This window comes from Gekko japonicus, unplaced genomic scaffold (genome assembly GCF_001447785.1).
Source record: "Gekko japonicus isolate JY-2015 unplaced genomic scaffold, Gekko_japonicus_V1.1 scaffold441, whole genome shotgun sequence".
NCBI classification, from domain to species: domain Eukaryota; kingdom Metazoa; phylum Chordata; class Lepidosauria; order Squamata; family Gekkonidae; genus Gekko; species Gekko japonicus.
In genome coordinates, this window is record NW_015172017.1 from 340,143 (window position 1) to 358,307 (window position 18,165).

Genomic DNA, 18,165 nt, shown 5'->3' on the forward strand with positions numbered 1-18,165 from the left:
GGGGGGGGGAGAGAGAGGGACCCCCATTGTGGTGCCTGCCGGGTGACTCACCTCCTGCATCTTCCTCTCCTCAGAGCTCATGTTTCCCAGCATGCCGCTCTCCCGCACGGCCGGCAGCTCCTGCCATAGGGTGCTGTGAGGGATGGGGCCGCGAGGCCCGGAGGGACCTTCGCCGGGGGAGGGGGCCCCATAATCCGAGCTGCTGAAGCTGCTGTTGCGAGGGACCGTCTGCCTTTTGATCTCCTTGGAGATGACGGCCTGGCGGTACGTTTGATACAAGGGCTCTGCGGTGGGGGGGAAAGACACGGGTGGAGGGTTGAGATAAAAGAGAGAGGAAAGGCAGCGCTTTCCAGAGGTGAGACTAGGCCTGCCGACTCTGGACTGGGACGGTCCTGAAGATTTGGGGGTGGAGTCTGGTGAAGGTAGTGTTTCGGGAGGGGAGGGGGACCTCAGTGAGGTAGAAAGCCAGAGGGTTTTTGCCCTCCAAAGCATCTCTTTTCTTCTGCCCTGTCCTGGATAGGCCAGGCTCGCCCGACCCCAGCAGATCTCAGAAGCTAAGCAGGACTGCCTTGGCTAGTCTTTGGAAGGCCTCGACTAGTCCAAGGAATACTAGGGGTGTAACGCAGAGGCGGGCAACAGCAAACCGCTTCTGAAATGTCTCTTGCCTTTAAAACAAGTTTAGCTCGCCACCTAGTGGTGCATCATGCTAAAAGAGCGAGAGCTTCTGACTGCCAGACAATCTTTGGATCTCCTGGCTATAGACACACTGCAGGCAATGGCAAACCACCTCTGAAACGTCTCTTGCCTTAAAAACAAGCCTAGCTCGCCACATAGTGGTACATAACACTAAAACAGAAAGAAGAAGAAGAAGAAGAAGAAGAAGAAGAAGAAGAAGAAGAAGAAGAAGAAGAAGAAGAAGAAGAAGAAGAAGAAGAAGAAGAAGAAGAAGAAGAAGAAGAAGAGATTTATACCCCGCCCTTCACTACCCAAAGGTGTCTCAGAGCGGCTCACAAACTCCTTTTCCTTCCCCTCCCCACAACAGACACCCTGTGAGGGAGGTGGGGCTGAGAGAGCTCTTGACAGAAACGGCTCTTTTTCAAGGACAGCTCTTATCAGACATACGGCTTGCCCAAGGTCATCCAGGCAGGTGCAAGTGGAGGAGTGGGGAATCAAACCCGGTTCTCCCAGATTAGAGTCTGCGCACTTCACCATGACACCAAGCTGGCTCTCTAGAACGTCTGGGTGCCAGACAATCTTAGGATCTCCTGGCTAGTCTGCACACAATGCCATATGATTTTTATTATTAGTCTCCCAGAGAACTGACCTCTGTAATCTGAAGATCAGTTGGGATTCCAGCAGATCTTCAGGCCCCACCTGGAGATTGGCGACCCTAAGCTATATCAAGCCCAACCCAGGACCTAGAGATGAGGGTAATTTACAGTGGCCCCAGAAAGCCAATGCAGCCGGGAGATGCTTTAGCAGTACTGTCGATCTGTCACTGCAGGGCAGATATTGCTGAGGTAGGGAAGGCCACAGACTTGTGTTCCCTCTAAGCTGAGTCAGTGTGAGCTAGCTCACAGTCTTTTAGCCTCCGGCTCACAGACTTTTGTCTTAGCTCAGGAAGGAGGGCTCCAGAGCAAACTGATTTATGCAGTGGCCAAATCGCTGGCTCACAAATTTCATGCCAGTGGCTCACAAAGTAGAATTTTTGCTCACAAGACTCCACAGCTCAGAGGGAGCATTGCTGGTCACCCGTTTCTTATTTCAGGGCTCTTGATTTACCATTAAAACACAGTGTTCCTTTTCGAGCTGAATACCCAAAGGCAGTATAAGAGGAGTCTATGGTAATCATTAACAGCCGTAATAGTCCAGACTAGCCTGAGCTCGTCACGGCTTGGAAACTAAGCAGGGCTGGTACTTAAGAACATAAGAACATAAGAGACGCCAATGTTGGATCAGGCCAAAGGCCCATCCAGTCCAACACTCTGTGTCACACAGTGGCCAGAAATACCAGTGCCATCAGGAGGTCCACCAGTGGGGCCAGGACACTAGGAGCCCTCCCACTGTTGACCCCCCCAAGCACCAAGATGACAGAGCATCACTTGCCCCAGAGCCCCTATCTATACCTTGTGGCTAATAGCCACTGATGGACCTCTGCTCCAAATGCTTATCTAATTCCCTTTTGAAGCCGTCCATGCCTATAATTCCCTCTTGAAGCCGTCCATGTGTGTAGCCACCACCACCTCCTGTGGCAGTGAATCCCATGTGTTAGTCACTCTTTGGGTGAAGAAGGACTTCCTTTTATCCGTTCTAACCTGACCGCTCAGCAGTTTCATGGAGTGCCCACGAGTTCTTGTATTGTGAGAAAGGGAGAAGTACCTCTTTTCCAAGTACCTTACTTGGATGGGAGGCTGCCAGGGAAGACAGAGGTCTCTGTGCAGAGGAAGACAACAGCAAAACACCTCTGCTTCTCTTGGGGGAAGTTGCCATGAGTCGACTGCAGCTGGACAGCACACCTGGCTTTTGTGTGCTCGTCAAAGGAAGGCATTTTAGGAAGGAGCGGCATGCTCCTGCTCCCGTCCCACTCATGGCCAGACCCTCTCCCATCTACTCCTCAGTTGTGATCACTGCTGCTGTTTCCACCTCTGCCAGCCGTCATAAGAACGTAAGAGAAGCCACTGTTGGATCAGGCCAGTGGCCCATCCAGTCCAACACTCTGTGTCACACAGTGGCCAGAAATACCAGGGGCCATCAGGGGGTCCATCAGTGGGGCCAGGACACTAGGAGCCCTCTCACTGTTGCCCCCCCCCAAGCACCAAGAATACTGAGCATCCCTTGCCCCAGACCGAGAGTTCCTATCTATACCTTGTGGCTAATAGCCACTGATGGGCCTCTGCTCCATGTGCTTATCTAATTCCCTCTAGAAGCTGTCCATGCTTGTAGCCCCCACCACCTCCTGTGGCAGACAGGGGTCATTTCGTAGAAAAAGAGGTGCGGGAGCTCACTAGCATAACTTATTTGCATAGGCCACACCCCCTGACATCACCGGAAGTGTGTCAGAAGGCAACACCCACCGCTCAGGCTCCACTGGACTGTTTTGGACTGCTAGCTATTGGGGGGGAGGGGGAACATGCAGATCTGTCCTCGCAGAGGAGGGAGAGCTTGTCCCTGAATAAAACTTGGTCTTAAAGGTGCCACTGGACTGTTTTGGATGGGGGGCTGGGGGAAGCTCTGCAGCTTACCTGGCTGCTTCCTGCTCTGACTGAGGGCTGCTGGGAGCAGGGGGTGGGGCTTGTTGCATGTGCCTGCCCCCTGGGCTCTTTACTGCCGGAGCTCTGCTCCTCTGCGCTCCTGCAGGAAACGACCCCTGGTGGCAGTGACGTCCTCTTCGCCTTCTGTCCCCCAGGGCTCTCTGAAAACAGTTCCGCTAGGCATGGCTTTTGCCTAAGGAACCACGGTGCTCGGCAGGTTTGCCCAGACAACTAAAATGACTGCCGAACTCTCGTGCGAGAAAAGGAGTCTTGCGAGAGTTTGGGGAGTGCTCTGGGGTTTGTGTGGCTCCCTGCAATGGATCCAAAGAGGGCTGGGGAGGAGAGGGCAAGGAGGCTTTGCTGGCCAAGCTCTTGCGGGGAGAGACAGGAAGAGGCGGTGGTGAAAGTGTGCTGGCTGGGGGGGACGCGAACCCCTGGGGAAGGGACAGCTGGCAGAACTGGGGATGCCAACTTCCAGGTGGGGCACGGAGACCTCCCGGAATCACAACTGATCTCCCGATGTCCGAGACCCATTCCCCTGGAGGGAACGGCTGCTTTGCAGAGCAGATTCTATGGTGTTCTATCCCGCCCGGAGCCCCTCCCCTCCCCAAACCCTCTTCAGGTTCCATCCCCCAAATCTCCAGGAATCTCCCAAAGCAGACTTGGAATCCTAGGCAGGATGGTCGAGAGGGACGACGTTTCGGGCTCCACCTCCGGCAGCAGAACGTCTCAGTCTGCGTTCCCCTCTTCCGCCCGATCTTAGCCTGCTCCCAGTTCCCACTTACCGTCCTGTAGGCAGAGTCCCCAGTCAGGCCCCTTCGGGGACACCAGCGAAGACGGTCTACGACAGACAGAGAACAAATGCAACAGTAAGTAACCAGCAGCCCTAAAAAGGTAAAGGTTCCCTTGCTCGAAAGCCAGTCGAATCTGACTCTAGGGGGCGGTGCTCATCTCCGTTTCCAAGCCGAAGAGCCAGAGCTGTCCGAAGACGTTTCCGTGGTCATGTGGCCGGCATGACTAAACGCCAAGGTGCATGGAACGCTGTTACCTTCCCACCAAAGCAGTACCTATTTATCTACTTGCAATTTCTTGCTTTCAAACTGCTAGGTCGACAGGAGCTGGGGCCAGAGACGGGAGCTCACGCCGTCATGCGGAACTCGGGTCTCGAACTGCTGAACTACCGACCTTCCGGTCTGCAGTTCAGCATCTTAACCACTGAGCCACTGCAGCTCCAACCAGCAGCCAAAAAAACGGGGCCAGCTCAAGGGTTGGTTTAATCCCGCTTCAAAGCCGGCTTCCACACAGAAGCCTTGAACGCAGGCAGGCCCCAAACTGAACGGGCGCTTCCACGTGACTCATGGGCCTCTTGGAGCTTTCTCCTTCAAGTCGGATACAACGGAGGAACCGCAGGTTGCCACCCGGCAGAGTGCTCATGTGCCTGTGCTTTAATTTCTAGGCTGCCTGAATTTTCCAATGACTCTCTTTGCACATCTTTGCTCTGATCAAACAGAGAGTAATTGATATTGAAATGCAAGAGCTTAGAGCTTTCGCTTCTGGTAGACGTTCCCCTGTAAGATGGGCACGTTTTCCGATTAACGCCCCGGCACAATACTTAGCGGATCTAACCTCCCCACAGCTGCATAGAGCATTTATGCTGGCCCGATTTAATGTGCTCCCTTCTGCGGTTTTAGCAGGAAGATTTAAGAAAATCCCCTACTCTGTAAGGTTCTGTGATTGTGATTCAGAGGAGATTGAAACAATCGAACATGTATTCCGCTATTGTAGCTTGTATGATGACATTCGGGAAGCCTATCTAGAAGATATTCTTAAGAATGATGCCAAGCAATCCGATGACAGAAGATTGTATCGTTTATAGGCTTCACAAAATATAGCGGTTATTGAAGCGGTTGCCAAGTTCTGTAACTGCCTTATCATGAGGAAGCTGTGTGTCAAATCCATGAACTGAATGGCGACTATGATTATGATCTATGCCAATAAAGGTTTTAAACTTGACTCTCTTTGCAATGCATCCCCCCCCCCCTTCACTGCCCACATCATCCTCTGCTGAGACCTGGTGACGGGGCGGAGGGGCTCATTCATTCTCTTTGTGCTTCTAGCCAGCGCTCTTTTCTCTAACTGTGCACCTTTTCACGGCTCTCGCAGCGTGTTATTTATAGTGCCTCCGTGCACCGTTAATGTGCATCAGTGAAATCTCTGAATCTGTGTCCTCCTAGGGCAAAAGGAGACATGATGGCATCGTCGTGTCTGATACGGGGGTGCCGCCACCATTGTAAAAGTTCAGATGAGCTGAAAATGCCCTGCTGCAGCACAGCAGAACAGCCACCCTTGAAAACGCCCAAGGTGGGGGACGGTAGCACCTTGTCCCAAAGCACTGCAGTCCAAATTGGGTCCTTGCAGCATTTTTGTTCCCCATTTTGGGCTTTAAGAGGGCAGCAGTGTCCCCCCCCACATCAGGTATGAGGAGGCCGCTGCGTCTAATTTGGCCCCCGGTTGTCCTTGTGGTGAGAAAGGGCCCAGATGACCAAAGCCCTTCTCTGAAAGCGGAGAGGACAGCTACAACTATTTCCCTCCTGACCCCTCCCCATAGCTCCTGCATTATTAGAGACTGGAATTAATGTAATCAATTATCCTATGGCACTATGTGTAGAACAGCCAGGAGATCCTAAGATTGTCTGGCAGCCAGAAGTTCTAGCTCTTTTAGCGTTATGCGCCACTAGGTGGCGAGCTAGATTTGTTTTGAAGGCAAGCGATGTTTCAGAGGTGGTTTTGCCACTGCCTGCCTCTGCATCACACCCCTGGTATTCCTTGGAGGTCACCCATCCAAATGCTAGCCAAGGCCGACCCTGTTTAGCTTCTGAGATCTGACGGGATCCGGCTAGCCGCTAGAAACTGGAGAGGTGGGCTCACATAGGTACAAAATTTCTTGCAAGACTTGTAGGGGCTGGAAGAGGGAGAGTGCCAACATACCGGTCCTTCTGGGTCTCTGTGTTAGATTCACTTGAATCCGGGCAGTCCGTTTCACAGCCACCTGGAGAGAGAAATTCCGCAGAATCAGGGCTGGATTAGACAAAATGTGCCCCAATTTCTCCCCTATCTATGTTGAGGGGTAAAGAGGGGGCAGAAGGGTGGATCCGTTCTTGCCACCCACCCAGCATGCCAATCGCACCTCCAAACATCTGTGCAGCTGCTTAAAGTCTGAAGCAAGCATACTCAGGTACAATGATAAGTCAAAAGGTTATGCCATACACCCAGATTGGATGGATAATTCCAAGGCTATATCTAGGAAAGCAATGATAAAGTCTGGGCTTGCAGGTGTCAGGTGGTATTTGCCCAACTTGTCTGTTCTACCCCGTAGTGGATGTTCAGGGTCATGCTCTCACTCACTTTAACCCCGTCCCCACATTTAGAAGACTAATCAGGGAACACATAGTCTAATCCCGCCCAGAGCAAAACCGAGTAAAATGAAAAACTGAATGGAGGTGACTTTACGTTGTCCACTTTTTACAATAAAAGGTAAGAATCACCGACGCTCTGCGAACAATAAGCGAGCCTCCGCCTTTACCCCCATTCTGAATGTGACACACACTAGGTAACTCAAACAAGTGAGCCAAGCCACAGACTTAGCCACAGGGAATGTCGCAAATATCCCAACCCATTTAATCAAGGGGAGGGAATTCTTTCCCGATAGCCAAATATGGCTGCCTCTGTACAGCTTTCCAGTCTCCGTTAATATAATTTCGGGTAAAACTAAAAGTGGTCATCTTGTGTGGATCGTAAGACCTTGCTGAGAGATACTGCTGCACTCCCGCCACAATCCACCTTCGTCTGACATTTCCTTCCCTCCTGGAGCGTAGCTGTTACCTTGACACTGATGTTCCTCCACCGACGTGTTCTCCAAGGGCGGCGGAGGCTGAGTTGGTGGTGGGGGCAGCCCCTGAGGCAGCGGAGGAGGAGGCTGAGATGGCGGAGGGGGAGTCGGGGTTTCAGGAAGCGGGCAAGAAGGAAGCGGGTGAGGCTGCTGATGAGGGAGGGGCACAGGTGGGGGGGTCTGGGAAGAAGGTAGTGGGAACTCAGGGGAACCCCTGCGGGGAAAGGAAAGGGGCCCCAAGGAGCTGCGAGGCGGCTTCACCGGGGCTTTGGGCGGGATGGCCGGGGGCACGGGCTCACTGTCGAAAAAAGCGGGGGACCCCCCCTTGCTGCGGCGGGGAGGCTTGGGCATCAAGGGGGGGCAGCGTGGGGGCAGGGGCTCGGCCGTGGAGCGGTACCCGGTCAGCACCACACTGCCCTCGGCGTGCCCGTTCGCTGACAGCGGTGGGTCGGGGGGCTTCTTGCTCCGAGGAGAACGGTGGGATTTGGGGGCCCGGCCGCCTTTGGCGGGAGGCTTGGCAGGCGGGGGGTTGAGCACCAGGAAGTGGCGGAAGGGTGGTCCTCCCTCGTCGGCAGAGGACGAGAGGTCCGAGGCAGGCCCTTCCTCGGCGTCCTCTTGTTCGGCTTGCTGGGAATGTGCCGGAACCCACGTCAAGACCATGCCCGGCCGCCGCTGGTGGCAGACACAGGGGCAGGCCGAGGGGCAGGAAAGGGGGGACTCTATGCCATTCTGCTCCACCGCGCCCGATGTGGAGAGCGGGGTGTCGTCGCTGGAATCTGTTGAAAGACCAAAATTGAAAGGAAAAGGGATTACGAGGGGCCACGCAGAGGATACAAGGAGCTGGGGGGGGGGTTGTATTGTATCCCTCAAAGGGATAGGGTTGCCAACTCCGGGTTGAGAAATTCCTGGAGATCTGGGGGTGAGGCCTAGGGAGGGCAGGTTTCGGAGAAGCGACCTCAGTTGGGTATAATGCCACAGAGTCCACCCTCCCGAGCAGCCATTTAAACCAGAGGAACTGATCTCCGTGGTCCGAAGACAAGTTGCAATTCCATGGAGATCTCCAGGTCCCACCTGGAGGCTGGCAACCCTATCTGGACCTTGAGGATAATAAAGCCTATATAAAGCAAAAAACAGCTGTTTCACAATCACAGCCAACAATGAAACCATTTTGAAGAAATCAGCATCCCAGGAATCTGAGCCTTCGTTTAAAAAGAGGCCTAACTGGCCCTCACCAGGGCTAGGGCCTTTTCGGTGGCAGCTCCATGCTGGTGGAATGAGCTCCCTGCGGAATTTACTTCGATTCCGCAGGGCCTGCAAGACGGAGCTCTTCCACCAGGCATTTGACCACATTTAACATCTTGATATAACATCGGAGCCTCCCTGGGATCTTTTCCGTCTACTATGTCTGTACGAACTGATTCCTGTTATGAAAACATCGGATTACAATTGCTGTTGCGTAGGAATGTATGTACAGAACTTTAGAGTTTATGTGTTTTTAAATTGTTTAAATATATATATATGTAAACCACCCTGACCTGCCTCAGCGAGGAGGGCAGGGTATAAATCTAATAAACAAACAAACAAAATAAATAAATAGCTTAAGTTTCTAGCCCCCCTGGCTCCTTGTGGCTTTGAAGTGTATGGACAAGAGACCAAAGACTGACGCTTCAGTGCCTGGCAGGAGGCTGTTGGCCTCCACAAAAACAGATTATGAAAAATAACCAAATGTTTTCAGACTGAGCTTTGCCCAGTGCAGAAACCTCAGGGGATTTTCCCCCAGGGCAGAGCGTTCACCGGTCTCAAAGCCAAACAAGGCCAACCGGGCCAGAGAACATCATATGGGCCAAGGCAAGAAGGCTCGCAACAGCTGAACGGCGTGATCGTTGTCGCCCTGCTCACTTACCCAGCTGCCCCGGTGCTTCTTTCTCCTCCACCGAGTCCCCTTCCCCATTCTCAGCCACAGGGACGGGTATCTGGCTGCCATTCACAGCCGGCCGAGTTGGCTTGTCGGCCTCGTCCTTCTCTGGACCCACGTGGTCAAAGCGCACCACGATCTTCCGAACGGCCCCCGAATTCTGCAGGATATGGAGTTGCCGCTCGGTGCTGCAGGGGGGTTCGGTGACCTTGCGGCACCCGTCGTTTGCTGGCTCGGCCACAGAGCCCTCCGGTGGCAAAGGTGGAGTGGGGCCGCGGAGCAGCTTGCTCGAGTCTGGCCTGGGAGGCAAATACGGCCGGGGCCGAGTGGGCGGGCGAGGTTTGATGATGCGCACGGGCTTCTGGGAGGGAGGGGTGGCCGGAGGCAGGGGGTCCATGGACGACATCTTCACAGAGAAAGAGTCACGGGTCGCAGCGCCATGATTTCATGTCCTGCAAGCAAAGGTGGACAGGGTTAGCAGAACTCTCGAAGCCTGATCACTCCCATATTGACCGCCTCTTACCTCTTGGTTCCTACTACACATGAAGACCAAGCTTTTGTGTGTGCGCGTGTGTGTGTTTTGTGTGTGTGCGTGTGTGGATGGGCTTCTGAGCCGGGAAGTCATGGTGACTTCTGGCGACTCCTAGTGGGGATAGGACATTTCAGAGAGGTGGATTGCTATCACCAGGGCTTTTTTGTAGAAAAAGACCAGCAGGAACTCGTTAGCATAATAGGCCACACCCAACAGCAGAAACATATTAGCATATTAGGCCACACCCCTGACGGCACAGCTCATTAGCTTATTAGGCCGCACCCCCATGTTACCAGAAGCTGTGATTCTGGGGGATCTCCAGGTTCCACCTGGAGGCTGGCATCCCCAACTGAACCGTACCTTGAACCATGAGAAAAGGTGGGATAAGAAGTGTTATAATGAAATAAATTGGCCTACCACCCCTTCCTCAGAGCATCCTACCAGTAACAGCAACTTGCTGACCAGAGATCTATCTGCCTACCTAAAAGGTAAAGGTAAAGGTTCCGTTGCTCGAAAGCCAGTCGAGTCCGACTCTAGGGTTGCGGTGCTCATCTCCGTTTCAAAGCCGAAGAGCCAGCGCTGTCCGAAGACATTTCCGTGGTCATGTGGCCGGCATGACTAAACACCGAGGCGCACGGAATGCTGTTCCCTTCCCACCGAAGTGGTACCTATTTATCTACTTGCAATTTCTTGCTTTCGAACTGCTAGGTGGGCAGGAGTTGCCTACCTAGTCACTTTTTTAAAATCCCGCCATTCTTCAAAGGGACTCAGAGCGGAGTCACGCAGGGCTCTTCTTTCCCCATTTTCTCTACACATCAACACTCGAGGGAGGGTTTTTTGCGGGGTAGGGTTTAAAGTCAAGAGACGTTCAGAGGTGGTTTGCCATAGCCTGCCTCTGCATAGCGACTCCGGACTTCCTCGGCGGCCTCACACCCAAATGCTAGCCAGAGCTGAGCCCGCTTAGCTTCTGAGATCTGACAAGACCGATCTAGTCTGGGCTTGGCTGAGAGAAAGCGACCGGGCCCGGATTACCCAGAGAGCTTTGTGACAAAATGGAGGCTTGTACAGGAGAGCCAGTTTGGTGTCGTGGTTCAGTGCGCGGACTCTACTCTGGGAGAGCCGGGTTTGATTCCCCACTCCTCCACTTGCACCTGGCTGGATGACCTTGGGCAAGCCGTAGCTCTGACAAGAGCTGTCCTTGAAAAAGAGCCGTTCCTGTCAAGAGCTCTCTCAGCCCCACCTACCACACGCAGTGTTCCCTCTAAGCTGAGTTAGTGTGAGCTAGCTCACTGTTTTTTAGCCTCTGGCTCACACATTTTCATCTCAGCTCAGGAAGGAGAGCTCCAGAGCAAACTGATTTATGCAGCAGCCAAATCGCTTGCTCACAACTTTCATGCCAGTAGCCCCCAAAGCAGAATGTTTGCTCACAAGACTCCACAGCTTAGAGGGAACACTGCTCACAGGGTGTCTGTTGTGGGGAGGGGAAGGGAAAGGAGTTTGTGAGCCGCTCTGAGACACCTTTGGGTAGTGAAGGGCGGGGTATAAATCCAATCTCTTCTCTCTCTTCTACCAGATCCTCATCCAACTCTTTAACAGCTACAACCACACTGGCTGTTTACTATACCTTTGAAAAAAGTGTAATAAAAACAAAGCTGGGGGGAAAAAAGAAGAAATGGAGATACATACTTAAGGGACAAGCCTAGACATGGGATCAGAGATGTGAGAGCATGGGAAAAAGCAGAAACGGGGCGGGGAATTCCCCCCCCCATTTTTGCCCTGAAGCCTCCCCCCCCTCCTGGTTTTTCCAATGGAAAAACTGGGGGGGAATGCTAAAAAGACACCCCTTCCCCATGCAGGAAACTCTCTTGCTGGCTGGTTGGATCAGCTTCCCAAAAACCTGTGCAGGAAGCCGCATGGTCTAGGGCAGTGTTCGCCGGCCCTCCTCTGCCATATCAGTCATCGCCACTCAACATGCAGAGTGTGCATCGTGTCCTCCGGGGACGCTTGTGCATGCCGGCCCAGCTGACACTAATGGCCCCCTCGGCGGGCCGCCAGAGCCGGCTCTCCGGCCAGACGGCATTCCCCGGGGTGTGGCTCACGCTTCCAGCTGGGGAACATATCGCAACGGGATTACGCAGCCTGCCTGGAGGTTGCCTCAGCCATTTGGAAATGGAAGAGAGAAGATCCGGAGCAGGACGCTGACCCCCAATGCAAGATTATGGGGCGGGGGGGCAGTTGGAAAGGACGAGAGATGCCATTCCAACCGGCTTTTCTCATGCCTCTGCCCAGTTTGAGAACAAGAGGGAAGAGTCGCACGCGGGGCACGGGTGGCCTTTGAGCCACATCCGCCACACTGCAGCAGCTGCGTTAGTGGCGTTCCCCTCCTTCCATTTTCCAAAGGAACTCCCAAACAGCAGTTTTGTCCTGTGCTTGTCCCACTTCTGTAAGAAACCTCCACTTTTCAATAGATTGCCAACCTTCAGGTGGAGCTTGGAGATCTCCCAGGATTACATCTGATCAGGGGTCATTTCGTAGAAAAAGAGCTAGGGGGACTCATTAGCATAACTCATTAGCATATGCCACACACCCTGACATCACCGGAAGTGTGTCCTCCCCACAGCCGGCGGCGACCTCCAGCGGGCACCAGCAGGGAGCTCCAGGCCCCGCCCTCCCGCACCTCACCCGGGGGGATGGCGTCCCCCTGCGTCCCCCCCCCAAATGACCCCTGCATCTGATCTCGTTTACAGAGATCCAGGGCTATTTCTGGGCAGGAACGCACAGGAACGGAGTTCCGGCTTGCTTCAGAGTTGGCCACGCCCACTACAGCCAAAACCTCTGCGTGCCTGGCTACAGAGGGAAGGCCTGGAGAGCGACACCCTCCCCCCGGGAAGACATTTAATTGCCTCCCCATGCCTTCTCCAGCCTGTCCAAGGGCTGGCTTGCCTGGGCTCCCCGCAGCCGCGGGGCACCCAGACAAGCCAAGGGAAGGCATGGGGTGTGGCCTAATATGCTAATGGGCCATACTGACAGGGGTGTGGCCTAATATGCTAATGCGTTTCTGGTGTTGGGTGTGGCCTATCATGCTAACGCGTTCCTGCTGGGCTTTTTCTACAAAAAAAAGCCCTGCAGAGATCAGTTCCCTTGGGCAAGAAATGGCTGCTTTGGAGGGTGGACTCTGGGGCATAATACCCTGCCGAGCTCCTTCCCCTCCCTTCCCTAAATCTCCAGGAATCTCCCAAGCCTGAGTTGGCAACCCTACTTTCCAACCTCGGAGGCGCACACCCGGTGGCCCCACGGACTTCATATTCAAAGCTGCACCGCGGAAATCCGAATGAGCACTGCAGGGTCATTCAGCACAAAGAACTGTGGGCCATTTGAAAATCAAGTTTCTAACCCTCATGATTGCCACGACACATCTGGAAAGGATCCGGTATCGTCTGAAGCCACCTCAGATGCTACAGCGAGGAGTGGGTGGATTGGAGGGGACAGTTCAACGAGATCACTAGTGCTCCAGTGGGGTAATCTTGTATATAAGAACAGAGCTATGTTGGATCAGACCAGGGGTCATTTCCTGCAGGAGCGCACAGGAGCGGAGCTCCAGCAGTAAAGAGCCCAGGGGGCGGGCACATGCAACAAGCCCCGCCCTCTGCTCCCAGCAGCCCTCAGTCAGAGCAAGAAGCAGCCGGGTAAGTTGCAGAGCTCCCTTCGGTACAAAACAGTCCAGTGACTCCTTTAAGATCAAGTTTTATTCAGGTACAAGCTCTGCACGTTCTCTCTCCCCCCCCCCAATAGCTAGCGATCCAAAACAGTCCAGTGGAGCCTGAGCGGTGGGTGTTGCCTTCTGACACACTTCTGGTGATGTCAGGGGGTGTGGCATATGCAAATAAGTTATGCTAATGAGTTATGCTAATGAGCTTCTGCACGTCTTTTTCTACAAAATGACCCCTGGATCAGACCAATGGTCGGGTCCAACATCCTGCCTCACACAGTGGCCAACCAGTTCCCCTGGAGAGCCAACACGAGGGCATAGAGGCTGAGGCCTTCCCCTGATGTTGCCTCCTGGCTCTGGGATTCAGAGGTTCAGTGCCTCTGAAGGTGCCCCTCAGCCACCATAGCTAGTAGCCATTGATAGACACAGAGAGGAGAGGTTGGATTCATACCCCGCCCTTCACTACCCGAAGAAGTCTCAGAGTGGCTTACAAACTCCTTTCCCTTCCCCTCCCCACAACAGACACCCTGTGAGGTAGGTGGCGCTGAGAGAGCTCTCTCAAGAACTGCCCTTGAGAGAACAGCTCTGAAAGAACTTATGACTGACCCAAGGTCACACCAGCAGCTGCATGGGGAGGAGTGGAGGATCAAACCCGGTTCTCCCAGATTAGAGTTCGCACTCTTAACCACTACACCAAACCGGCTCTCAGTTCCTCCACAAATCTATCTAATTCCCTTTTGAAGCTGTTTATTCTTGTGGCCATCATTACATCCCCTGGTATATTGGTCACAGCATGTCAGATTAGCCCCAGGTATACCTGTGCTTAGACCACAACCTCTCCCAGCCATGGAGGTTCCTGGGTTTAGCTTCATACCCCCTCTCAACCTACAGCGCCATCCTAAGAAGTAAGCAATATATATATAAAGGGGTCATTTCGTAGAAAAAGAGGTGCAGGAGCTCATTAGCATAACTCATTAGCATAACTTATTTGCACCTGAAACACCCCCTGACGTCACCGGAAATGTGTCAGAAGGCAACACCCACTGCTCAGGCTCCACTGGACTGTTTTGGATTGCTAGCTGTGGGCTATTGGGGGGGGGGATGCGCAGATCTTCCCTAGCAGAGGAGGGAGAGCTTGTACCTGAATAAAACTTGGCCTTAAAGGTGCCACTGGACTGTTTTGGATTCAAAATGTTCAGCACAAGAGTTCCAGTTCCTTCCACAGCTAATTCTTGACCATTAACTTGTTGTAAATTAGGCTTTTTCTCTTACAGAAATGGGATAAGCACCGGACAAAACTGCTGTTTGGGAGTTCCTTTGGGAAATGGAAGGAGGGGAAAGCTCTCTCTAATCAACAAACCAGTCAACTGAGTTTTTGCAATATGCGCATAGCTCCCTGAATCGAGAAAGCCGTAAAGCTTTTTTTAGCATCAGATTCTTTTGGATTGCTAGTTGGGGGGCGGGGACGCGCAGAGCTAGGAAGGAAGGAAGGAAGGAAGGAAGGAAGGAAGGAAGGAAGGAAGGAAGGAAGGAAGGAAGAAGGAAAGAAGGAGGGAAAGGGAAAGAAGAAGATGAGAGAGAGAGTGTGAGAGAGAGAAGCTTCTTGCTCCTCGTGGCCTGGGGCTGCTGGGAGCAGGGGGTGGGGCTTGTTGCATGTGCCTGCCCCCTGGGCTCTTTACTGCCGGAGCTCCGCTCCTGTGTGCTCCTGCAGGAATTGACTCCTGTATGTGTGTGTGCATATTCATATATATATCTAGTGGCACCAAAAAGACTAACCACATTTGTTTCAAAACGCCCACTTCGTCAGACAGAAGAGACCTGAGCACGATTCTGAGTAGATTCACTCAGGTTTGCTCTCCTAATCTACCCCAAATGGGGGAGCTGGGTGGATTCCATCATGCCCCCCCACAAACCCCTTTTGATGGAGGACAGGATCAAAATAATCTAATGGGTGACCTATGCCAGGCGATTATTACTTATTAATTATAATTATGGTTATTAGATCAACATCAACGAATCATTATTAATATACCGTTATTATCTGAATAAGCGTCACATCGCTCACCCACCCTCCACGGTTAAGAGCAGGAATATATCCATGTGCCACAGCAACACCCTGACCTGAATGGCTCAGGTTAGCCTGATTTCATCAGCTCTCGGATGCTAAGCAGCAGGGGTCGTTTCGTAGAAAAAGAGCTAGGGGAACTCATTAGCATAACTCATTAGCATATGCCACACCCCCTGACATCACCGGAAGTGTGTCATAAGGCCACACACCCTGACATCACCGGAAGTGTGTCATAAGGCCACACGCCCCGCCCCCAACGGTCCCGGCCGTCGCCGGCCTTGCAGCTCCACTGCCGAGCCCCATGAGGGGCCCGGCGGTGGACCTGCAAGGCCGGCGGGAGTGCAAGGAAGCCCCGCAAAGGCCCTCCCTGGCCCCAGGCAGGCAGGGGTGGGGAGAGGCAGGGAGGAAGCAACTTACCCTCCCTCTTCTCCTGCCTCCTCCTGGCTAAATGAGGGCCGGAAGCGGGGCGGCCGGAAGCAAAGGGCGGGGCTTCATCATGTGCCCCGCCCCCATACCTCACCCGGGGGAACTGCGATCCCCCCGAAATGACCTCTGCTAAGCAGCATCTGTCTCGGTTAGTACATGGATGGGAGACCTCCAATGAAGTCCAGGGCTGCTTTCTCGCAGGGTCAACCCTGGCTAGTATTTGGATGGGAGGCCACCGAGGAAGCCCAGGGTCAATACACAGGGGCAGGCAATGGCGCACCACCTCTGAACCTCTCTTGCCTTGAAAACCCCGAGGGGTTGATGGGAGCTAGCCGCGACTTGATGGCGAAAAATAAAAATAGAGTCAAAGCCATACTGACAACCAATGCTCCCTCTAAGCTGTGGAGTCTTGCGAGCAAAACCCCTACTTTGTGAGCTCCTGGCATGAAAGGTTGTGAGCGAGCGATTTGGCTGCTGCAGAAATCAGTTTGCTCTGGAGCCCTCCATCCTGAGCGATGGCAAAAATGCGTGAGCCGGAGGCTAAAAAACCGGTGAGCCAGCTCACACTAACTCAGCTTAGAGGGAACACTGCTGACAACCATGATCTGATTACGCATTTTTGCACACCTGGTTCCTTGATAAAGGAATTGGGGACTGTCTGTATTTAACAGAGGCGACTTAGGCCTGCAGGGCTTCCCTTCAGCCCCGCCTCGATGCCTCTGCCCGGTGTCTTTCTGATTAGCTCTATATAAAGCCTTCTGGATCCACGGCTGGGCCAGGCTGGAAAAATGTGACTCTTCCGCCCCCCCCTTTCCCTCCTCCACCCCAGCAGATTAATTCCCAGGCGGACTGTTCCGTTTAAATGCGGCCTAGATTTCAACTCCAGAAAAGCATTCAGCACCCAACCACACAGACACACCCTTGGACAATTGATGCACGCACACATACACACACACACAGGGAGAGAAAGCCCTTCCCCTGAACAAATCTAACCTCCATCCTGTTATTCTAGCGTCTTCCCCTTCAGTGGCCATCTGACGCCTCCCAAACAAGAATGCTAGACATGCAAACTTCATGCGCTCTCATACATGAATGCTCGGAGATTATCAGGCCGGGGGTGGGAGTGTGTGTGGGGAGGGGGAGAAACTCGGGCCAGCTGCCTCCGAGGAGACAGTTGGATGGTGTCAGCTGCTGGCTAGATATTTTGGGCCCACGGTGTGGGTGGAGAGCGATGGGCTTTGAGCCCGGGGAGAGGGTCAGGAAATACAGCAATGAGTAAGGGAGAGACCAAATTTGGGGGGGGGGGACAGCACAGGTCAGACTCAGCAACTGACGGCCCACAAACCAAACCTGGCCTCTGTGCTGTCTCGCCCAGTCTGCTAACGGTTAGAGGAAGCAGTTTTGGTCAACTTCTTCATGAGTCGCTCTGATAACTCTGTGGAGAGGACTCTCTGACAGAGCAAGGGGCAGCCGCTCCAAAAAGTCCTTATAAGCTGCGGAAGAGGCGAGGAAAGGAGAAGTGAAGGCTGAAGGACTCTGAATTGTGCCTTTGAGAACTCTGAAAGGGGATGACTGGGGGGGTACTGTTTCTAGACAGTTAAATTTAAGAGCAGTGTTCCCTCTAAGCTGAGTTAGTGTGAGCTAGCTCACAGTTTTTTAGCCTCCGGCTCACACATTTTTGTCTTAACTCAGGAAGGATGGGGCTCCAGAGCAAACGAATTGATGCAGTAGCCATATCACTCACTCACAACTTTAATGCCAGTAGCTCACAAAGTAGCATTTTTGCTCACAGGACTCCACAGCTTAGGGGGAACATTGTTTAAGAGTTAAAGAAAAAGAAAGTCATACAAATGTTTGACTCAGTTTATAATAATCTAAGTGAAGTGAAGATTTGCTGTAACTAAGCCAGTGAAGAACTCCTCTCTTGGGTTTTTAGTTAGTAGTGGGTTCTTTTGCTTTATCCTATATATGTAGTCCCCCCCTTCCTTTTTTTCTGTACTAGTTTTTCTGTAGTAGTTTTGTCGTTTGATAAAAATAATTTAAAAATCCCCTACGGCGGCTCAAAAAAACACAAACTCTGTGGAGTTCACTACCACTGGATGCAGCCATGACCACTAACTTGGAGGTGGGTAGGAAAGGGCTGGCAAGCCACAGTTGACGTACGGCACCCCCGTGGGGTTTTCAAGGCAAGAGACAAACAGAGGTGACTTGCCCTTGCCTGCCACTGCATAGGAAGGTTGGACTTCCTTGTGGGTCTCCCATACTAACCAGGGTCAGACCCTGCCTTGCTTCTAAGGGATCTGAGATTGGGCTAACCTGGGCCATCCAGGCCAGGGCGACCACTACCGCGGGTGGCTTTAAAAAGAAATCAGATA

The 18,165-nt window shown here is 53.0% G+C and overlaps 1 protein-coding gene across 1 annotated transcript in view; it reads right to left on the reverse strand.

Moving 5' to 3' along the window:
* ARHGEF15 (Rho guanine nucleotide exchange factor 15) overlaps positions 1-18,165 on the reverse strand; it is a 56,318-nt gene that overhangs the window by 22,412 nt on the left and 15,741 nt on the right. The window contains exons 2-6 of the mRNA XM_015420427.1: positions 9,044-9,507; positions 7,134-7,916; positions 6,240-6,300; positions 4,037-4,092; positions 52-284 (exon numbers count right to left, since the gene is read on the reverse strand). Coding sequence (XP_015275913.1) covers positions 52-284; positions 4,037-4,092; positions 6,240-6,300; positions 7,134-7,916; positions 9,044-9,461 — 1,551 coding nt within the window. The 5' untranslated portion in view covers positions 9,462-9,507. The remainder of the gene's footprint in view (positions 1-51; positions 285-4,036; positions 4,093-6,239; positions 6,301-7,133; positions 7,917-9,043; positions 9,508-18,165) is intronic.